The sequence below is a fragment of the Aulonocara stuartgranti genome, assembly GCF_965226115.1.
Source record: "Aulonocara stuartgranti genome assembly, chromosome: 12".
NCBI classification, from domain to species: Eukaryota; Metazoa; Chordata; class Actinopteri; order Cichliformes; family Cichlidae; genus Aulonocara; species Aulonocara stuartgranti.
The window spans coordinates 2,757,415-2,765,193 of NC_138948.1; the positions used below are offsets into that span (position 1 = coordinate 2,757,415).

Here is a 7,779-nt window from a genome sequence, read left to right on the forward strand (position 1 = left end):
AATGACATGTTTCACAACAAAAAGGACAAAGTGTAGATGCACAACAAGTAGAACCATAATGACCATGTCCTAATGGTCCACAGTCATGCTGCCATTCAAGCTGCATTTCTTGTATTTTGTGCCAGTAGGGGGAAGAAGAACTCCACAACAGACCCGCTTTTTTTAATGACCTTTCCACGGCTGTGCTCCAGTTGTGCGCTTGTTTACTCATTCTCCCATTATATAGTTTTCACTATATTGTGGAGTCACCAGTGAATGAGCTGGATGCACCGTGAAATCATACGCTGGCCGCCTAAAACAGCAAAACATCCGCACCGCATTTAACACCAGAGACGCAACGATGCTGCTGTTTTTGTGTAAATGCAACACAAATCTGTGTAACTTCACTTGGAAACACAACTATATCCGCCTACACAAACATGACGCAGGTGGCAGCAGTAACAGGATTATTATATATTAATCTTCTCTCACTGCAAAACAATAAACATGGTCAAGGACGCTGAGGAAAGACCTGCTCGTGTACCCGAGTACGCAGGTGCACCGGAGAAACGAGGAGCATTATTGGTGAATGATTCAAACAAACCTGAAATGAGCGCTGGGCTCGAAAAAGACAGCTTAGAAAATCATGTTAGCTCCATGTCTGATTGCTGTTGTTCTTCCAACAGACAGGCAGCTGTAATGCATGTTTCTACTGATGGACGCACTATGAGCTTTTGTTGTCTCATCTGATTGGTACTGGGCAGCTAACAAGCAGATCGTGAGGTTAGCATAAAATAAATGTGACTTTTTATTAAAGCAGTGTATTAACAGAGGCTACAAATAAGAAAAGATTTTGCCAAAATTAGTTTAAACAATATTCAAACATAGTTTATGTGAATAAAATCTGTTACTCTTTGTAAACACTTGGGAAAATTGGCAAACTATAAACTTCAGTTCACTTTGCAACAGATCTAGTCTTTAAAAAAGGAACAAACTGTTTTTTTAAACTTCCAGGTGGCATTTTAGTTTCTTTTATTTCTCCATTTAGTCAAATTACAGGAGCAAATACTGGCCAGTTTGTTTCTTATAGTCTCGGCCTCAGTTAAAGGAAATCAATTTCACCCACCTGTGTTAGTCCTCATTAGTGAGAGCTCCAGCATGAGCCCGAGGCTGCTCCTGAAAACTGCAGACTCTGAAAAATCAAAGAAGCCGGGAGTGAAGTAAAAACAGCAAAAACTGAAAGTGGGAGAGGTGAACAGCAAACAGGCTTTCTGATCTTTATGAATGCACATTAGTGTCATACTGTGTACAGAAATGATTTGAAAAATCTCATTTTTAAACAGGAAATAGTGGATCAAGACAATTCAGTTATTCCGATAACGAATTAGACCGAGTCCTGGAGTAAGCTTAATGATTCCTAAGACAACGAGGAATATTTATGGATACTGGGCTAAGCCGTGTCTGACAGCTTCGAGAGGCTCTTTCTGTAATTATACTCAAACCCTGTCAAATGGTCTTTTTTCAAAAGCTCCCTCCAAACTTAAACTGATTGCTTTAGTTAAAGTAAAAACACTCACTGGCTATTGTTATTATGGGGGCATGCATACAGCTGCGTATAATTAGAAGTAATTATAAGTGTTTCTGAAGAGCTTCCTCTTTTGTTTGTCTTCACACAAAGTACAATGTTTTCTTCTATAACTTTCAAAGAAACTCTGTAAAATGTATTTCTCTGATGATATGGATGCTTATGTCGTCCCATTTCCTTTTAATGGTTACCTTACTGTCTTTAATGGCAGCAAACTACAGTACAACAGCTAATAATACAGTACATAATGAACAGCGTGGTTTATCAGCTCTTCTTTTTTCAACACTTCCCATTTCTATGGTGGTGAAGTAAAACAAACTTCTAATTTCAGAATCAGAAGATAAGAAGTTCCAGGTTCAGTCTCAGTAGGACTACCTGTATAAATAAAGGTTAAATAAGAATAAAAAATGCTTATTCTAAATGGTAATTGACTGATTTTAGGGTGGAAGTGTGCACAGCTTCGTTAGCCCACCACCTGTAAGCAGCTTTGAAACACTTTCATGTTTCGTGTTGTGGATAAAAACTGAAATCCTCAAAATAAAGTGTGCAAAAGTCGGCTGAAGTCATTAATGTAGCCGCTTCTACAAAGAAATATTTCAGCACACACACTGAAAAAAATGTTTTGTTCAATTTACTCAATTTTTTTATGACAAGTGGTTGCACGAAATAAATTTGTTTGAATCCAGAAATATTTTTTAAGTACACTGAATTTAATTTAAGCGAGTAAAACATATATTTTTAAGCTACTTTAATTTAACTGTTGTGGATACGTCTTAGTCAAATATTATTAGTAAGTCCAACTAAGGTCGTGTTAAATGTACCAGAATAATTTGTTTCCTTTACACTTATGTCCCAAACTTATATTCAAATCAATCAAATTGTTAATTTCTCTCTATTTCAATTAAGTTAAGTTTACTTAAAAAAATATTGCTTACCCTGATTTGTAGTTTTTAAAAACGTCAATAATGAAAACTACAACATTCTTTCACATCATTTATTAATGCAAAATTTGTTGCAAACAGAATAAGAATCCACATCTCTAAGGGAAATTGCTGCAATTTGTATAATACAAATTACAAAACTTTTGCCTATGAACTAGTAGCTTTAAAAAGCTGTATTCAAACAAAACAGAAACAACAGACAAGAGAAATGTTAACCAATGTTTCTCTTCCTCTAAAAAAGAAAAAAAAAACCAAACTCCTTACATAAAAGAATAAAACACTACCAGCAGTATAATGTATCACAATTAGAAACTGATGCATCCACAAACTAACCAGTTTCAGACTTGCTGTTCTGCGATCCATATTTAGAAATTGCATTTTAATAAGGTAATTAGACTTAAAATTAAACTTGTGTTTTCCTTACTGCTTATTGACCACTGTCTTTCCATTCTAGTCCTTCCTTGAAGATTCTGAATGTTTTACATATTTTCTGACCTAACATACTCGCTTCAGAACAATTAATAGTCTTTAAAGTGTTACCAGTGTGCTGCAGTGTGGTAATCATGAATGTTTTTTTTTGTTTTTTTTATCCGGTTGAGTTAACACTGATTATACGCAGGGCAGCAGCTATAACTGAATAATTACAAAGTTGCTCTTCAAGCTACTCAAATGTACCACGCGTGAAACATTCATTATTGAAAGTTAAAATGTTCAATCGAAACATAACACAGAACAAATGATGGTTGTACAAGAGTTTCACTCCTATTCACAAGAGCACCAGTCATTGGTAATTTACATAACAGCATTCTCTTGATGTGTTATTTTAGAAATCTTCCTATCCAGTAGCAATTTTGTTCTTCAGCCCAAAGACTTTGGGGGAGAGCTTTTCACCATCCAATCCCATCAACACTTTCTAAATGAATTCATAATAGTCCTTCAATTCCTTGGGGAAGGCTAGGTTTAGTGCATAGATTACTCCAAGCATCAATGCACAAGCTTGGGCCAGAGATCCAATGTTGTCCATGACTATCTCCCCTTCAACAAATATTCCAATGTCATCATAATGTCCATTTTGTCCATCCTCCCTGTTGATGACATAAATGCCCATGGTGTGCTTCTTCAGGTCTCTCTGGATATCATCTCCTTCAATGTCCTAAACATTTAATAAAAAGGTAAAAGAAAAAACAATTAACTCTACAATTAAATTCCAATCTAGTCGTTTGTGTGTGTGTGTAATACACACACACACAGATATCTATCTAAAAAGTGTGTGTATAGATGACTTGCTTACAATGACTTAAATGACTTACAAAGAACTCCCGAATAAGGCTTCCGTCCTCTTCACCAAGGTAGAGGCAAAGTGCCCTGAGAACTGCTTCCCTTTTCACTTTAACATCACTTTCAGCCTGTTTAAAGAGAGTTGCTGATTAAACCAATTTGGAAAAAAGAACAATGTCTGACATTCGCAATAAGTAAATTTTATCATATGTCAGTTCAAACATAGTAAATAAAATTTATATATGAAATTTCAAAATTTAGATTGCTTGGCTGGTCACCTAAAACGGCTTATTGGACTCACCAGTGACCTGCCACTTAAGACAAAAGAAATCCAAATAGAATTTGCAATATTCAGATTTACCTCTTGCATGATCTGCAAGTGGTGGGCAAGTTTCTGCCCAGAAACACCGCCCTTCTTCTGGAAAACTGTCATCAACTGAGGTGTAATTCTGTCTAACTGTGCCGCGAAGGTCATCTCCAGTTGAAGTGTTGTAATACACTGGAATTCAGCATTTACCTGTATCACACACACACACACACACACACACACACACACACACACACACACACACACACACACACACACACACACACACACAAAGAAGACTGGTGCTTAATCATTGGTATGATTATTTTGTTATTTCTTCATTAAATGCTACAATGCAATTGCCATCACTTCATAAAGCATGATTATCATATGGGTTAGTATACAGTGCATGAAGGATGTTACTACTGTTAATCAAAGAAGAAATGAATGGCATCAGTCCATTTAACGGGTTTAAAGGGTTTTAAAAAGCAGATATTTGTCTGTTTCAGGTGGTTGGCAACACATTTTCCTGTGCTCTTTGTCCACTGGTGGGAGTGTCTCACCTGTGAGGTCAGCGGGGCAGAACTCTGCCATCAGCAACAGAGAGCAGAGAAAATTTAGATGTGCAACTAAAAACATGCTTGCCATGTAAGCCCCAAACATCTCTGAAATTGCTCTGCAAACTTCAGAGTACTTATACTTCAGGAGTCCTGTGGGTACCGTAAAGACTCATGTATGCAAACAAACCACTTTTTTTTTTGCAATCTGATCCTTTTTCTCTTGGCTGTTTCCTTCAGGGATCACCACAGTGAATGATCCACCTCCATCTAACCCTATGCTCTGCATCCTCTTAACTCACAAGAACTAAATTCCTGTTTTTCATTTCACTTTCGCAAGTTTTTTTTTTCTTTTGTCCTGGATAAAAGAAATTTAATCATATATATTAATTGATATTAATTAATATCAATATTAATAATCACAAGAACCCTTAAGATGAAATAGATAAACTTGTCCCTGCAATACTGTGACAAATACTGTTGTGATAAATATGTAAGGAATTTGCATGTACTTACCAAAATAACACCATCTTCTTGAATAAACAGTAACACATAAGGGGAAGAAAATCTGCCAGAAAAGGAAGACAAATAAAAAAAAATAAACTTTAGAAAGACAAACAATTACCGTTTCCAAGCCATTAGTGCATTACTTCATGATACTCCCTTGTAACAAAACAAATCTTACTTGTGCCTCTGTGCAAACTACAGATGGCACGATACCACTTTTTTATGTCCGATACCGATATCATAAATTTGATTATCTGCCGATGCCGATATGAATCCGATATAGTGTATTTTATAATAAATAAAACTGTTTTTATAAATATTTTGCTGCATTTTGTATAAGTTCATACTCAGTTTTAAAAACAAAACATTAAAGCTATTCTGTTATACCTGTATGCAAAAAATACACTGCACCCAAAATATTTTATACTTCAGCAATACTGATCAACCTAAAAAACTTACACCATCCTCCTTATTCAGGTATTCTAAACAGTACATAGAAATATTAAACTAACTAATAGGACTGCCAACTCCCAGCAAAAATATTAGGAAACCACCCCGCACCCTCCGCCTGATAATGCTTAATTGACGTAATCTACTTTAATGCACAGAAATCAATTATTTTTCTATAATAATTAGATTCAACATTTTTCTTCAATACAGTTGCAGACAGCGCAGACAGCGTACCTTCCCAAAGGAAAAAGTGCTATATGTACTACTATTACTAGGGCATATATTAGACTTAATATTTACTACATACAATAATGGATCTCTATACATTTAACCAGATCACCACTTTGGTAGTAAGATTTAGAATAATTATTTATTAAAAGCTAGACATTTTAAATGAGAATAAGAAAGAAAATTATGTCTTTGTGCCCCCCTTTCCCTGTTAATGCCCTACCTGGCCCCCTGGCAAAACTTTGCTAGATCCGCACCTGCACAGTTACCAGCTGTCAGCTACCTAAAAAAGGATCCTGGTGTTATTTGTCTCTCATAAACAGTTCATAACTTCAACTCATTCATGTGACCTAAAATGTAAACCTGTTTCTTCATTACCTGTTCAGCTCTAATGATTCAGTAAAAACTTCTCCTGGTTTCACCTTCATGTTTCCTTCTCACCACATATCCAAACTATCATGACCAGCAGCTATTACGGCTGTGGCTCCAGAAAACATAAGCGGATACTAGAAGTAATATTAAAAAAAATTCTAGCAACAGCTTATCAAGCTTAAACGTGCTGCTGTTGTTTATCTGCCGTTTTCCTCTTTCTAGCGCAAACTGGGTGACTAACAAATGAGAGAGACTAGCGACAGAAAAGCCGATCACCTGATAATCGATCAGTTTCATGATTGAAGTAGCAACAGGAGAGGGAGGGGGGAGAATGAGGGAAGAAGTTTTAGCTGTTCAGCATGAAGACACCGAATAACTCCAGCTTTGTGTCTTTTTTCATTCTAGCTGAAGTATAAAACAAATCGCTTCCTTTCCCCCACAATACAAAACTCCGACAGCCAGTCCAGCTGTGGCTCCATACATCAGTTGTTAAGCTCAACATGGAAATTCTATGCAAACATAAAGAGATGAACTTACACACTTGCTTTACTTCTCTGTGTTAGTTTTCTCTGAGATTAAATGCAGCGGTTTGGAAGCACGTAGCGAGGCTTTAAATGCTAAACCAGACCGCTGACAGGTCTCGCACTCAACAGCTCAAGTGAAGCAACTTCTTTTCTGAGTTAATTTCAGTCCTGACAAACCTCACTCTCAGTGCCTTTTGATCTCACATTATTGGCAACCACTGAGTAATTCTCCTCCACAGTTTACAACCATTATTTTTTTCTGCACAAAAGACGTTGTGCAACGCCAATCCTACTTATTTCCTACTGCACCCCTGACTGTGCAGGTGCGTTCAGAAGACCCCTCCCCCGCCCGACTATTCCTTAATGCCAATGTTGTGGCGGGAGGGACGATTTCTCAACTTAAAACTGCAGGCGACTGTACAGTGAACTTTACAGCTAACTACAGAGAAATTGCCTCGTTCCATAATTTGTTAGTACAAAGTGTGCCACAAGAACTAAGCTAAAAACATATGACATTTTAACGCATCAATACAATTACTCTTTTAATAGAGCAGTAGCTAATAGAGCACATAGCTAGCTTAAGTCAAATTCATGACAAAGTTCAGAGGTGTACAACTACTTAGACTTCTTTCTCCATGTGCACACGTCTTAAAGAGTCAACATGCTTTGACTGAGGTAAAAAAAATAAAACAAAAACGACCGTAAAAGGTTTACTTACCGAAGCTAGACCACCTTTATATGAAGTTGTGCGATTAACTTGAGCCCGCTTGCAGCACACAAAGAGTCCGCTTCTTCAGTCCGCGCGCAAAATGGTGGCCTGTCCTAACGCATGCGCAAAATGGCCCAGCAGGAGGCTATGAAAAACATACTTAAGCATTTTGAGCTACATTTAATTAACTAAAATTAATTGGATTAAAACGCAGGGAATGTATTCTGGAGTTACTCGAATTATATATGTAGACAGGAATTACTCATTTGAATTGAAAAGATCAGAGGTGGGACCAAGTCATTGTTTTGCAAGTCTCAAGTAAGTCTCAAGTCTTTATCCTCA

At 36.8% G+C, this 7,779-nt stretch overlaps 1 protein-coding gene across 1 annotated transcript; it reads right to left on the bottom strand.

The window, feature by feature from the left end:
- Positions 1 to 2,544: 2,544 nt before the first annotated feature.
- On the bottom strand, positions 2,545 to 7,555 carry LOC309719558 (uncharacterized protein). The gene is made up of 5 exons (XM_082555716.1): positions 7,447 to 7,555; positions 5,164 to 5,215; positions 4,145 to 4,300; positions 3,816 to 3,911; positions 2,545 to 3,658 (listed from the first exon to the last, which is right to left on the bottom strand). The coding sequence occupies exons 3-5, from the start codon at positions 4,256 to 4,258 to the stop codon at positions 3,419 to 3,421; spliced, it is 450 nt and encodes a 149-aa protein (XP_082411842.1). The 5' UTR covers positions 4,259 to 4,300; positions 5,164 to 5,215; positions 7,447 to 7,555; the 3' UTR covers positions 2,545 to 3,418.
- Positions 7,556 to 7,779: the final 224 nt, after the last annotated feature.

Bases quoted from the DNA above. Each gene is read 5' to 3' on its own strand.
- LOC309719558 (XM_082555716.1), bottom strand. From the start codon at position 4,258: ATGACCTTCGCGGCACAGTTAGACAGAATTACACCTCAGTTGATGACA. The intron at 3,912-4,144 runs GTAAATCTGAAT...CTCTTTAAACAG, and splicing joins ACTTGCAGATCATGCAAGAG to GCTGAAAGTGATGTTAAAGT. The intron at 3,659-3,815 runs GTAAGTCATTTA...TTAAATGTTTAG, and splicing joins GCCTTATTCGGGAGTTCTTT to GACATTGAAGGAGATGATAT.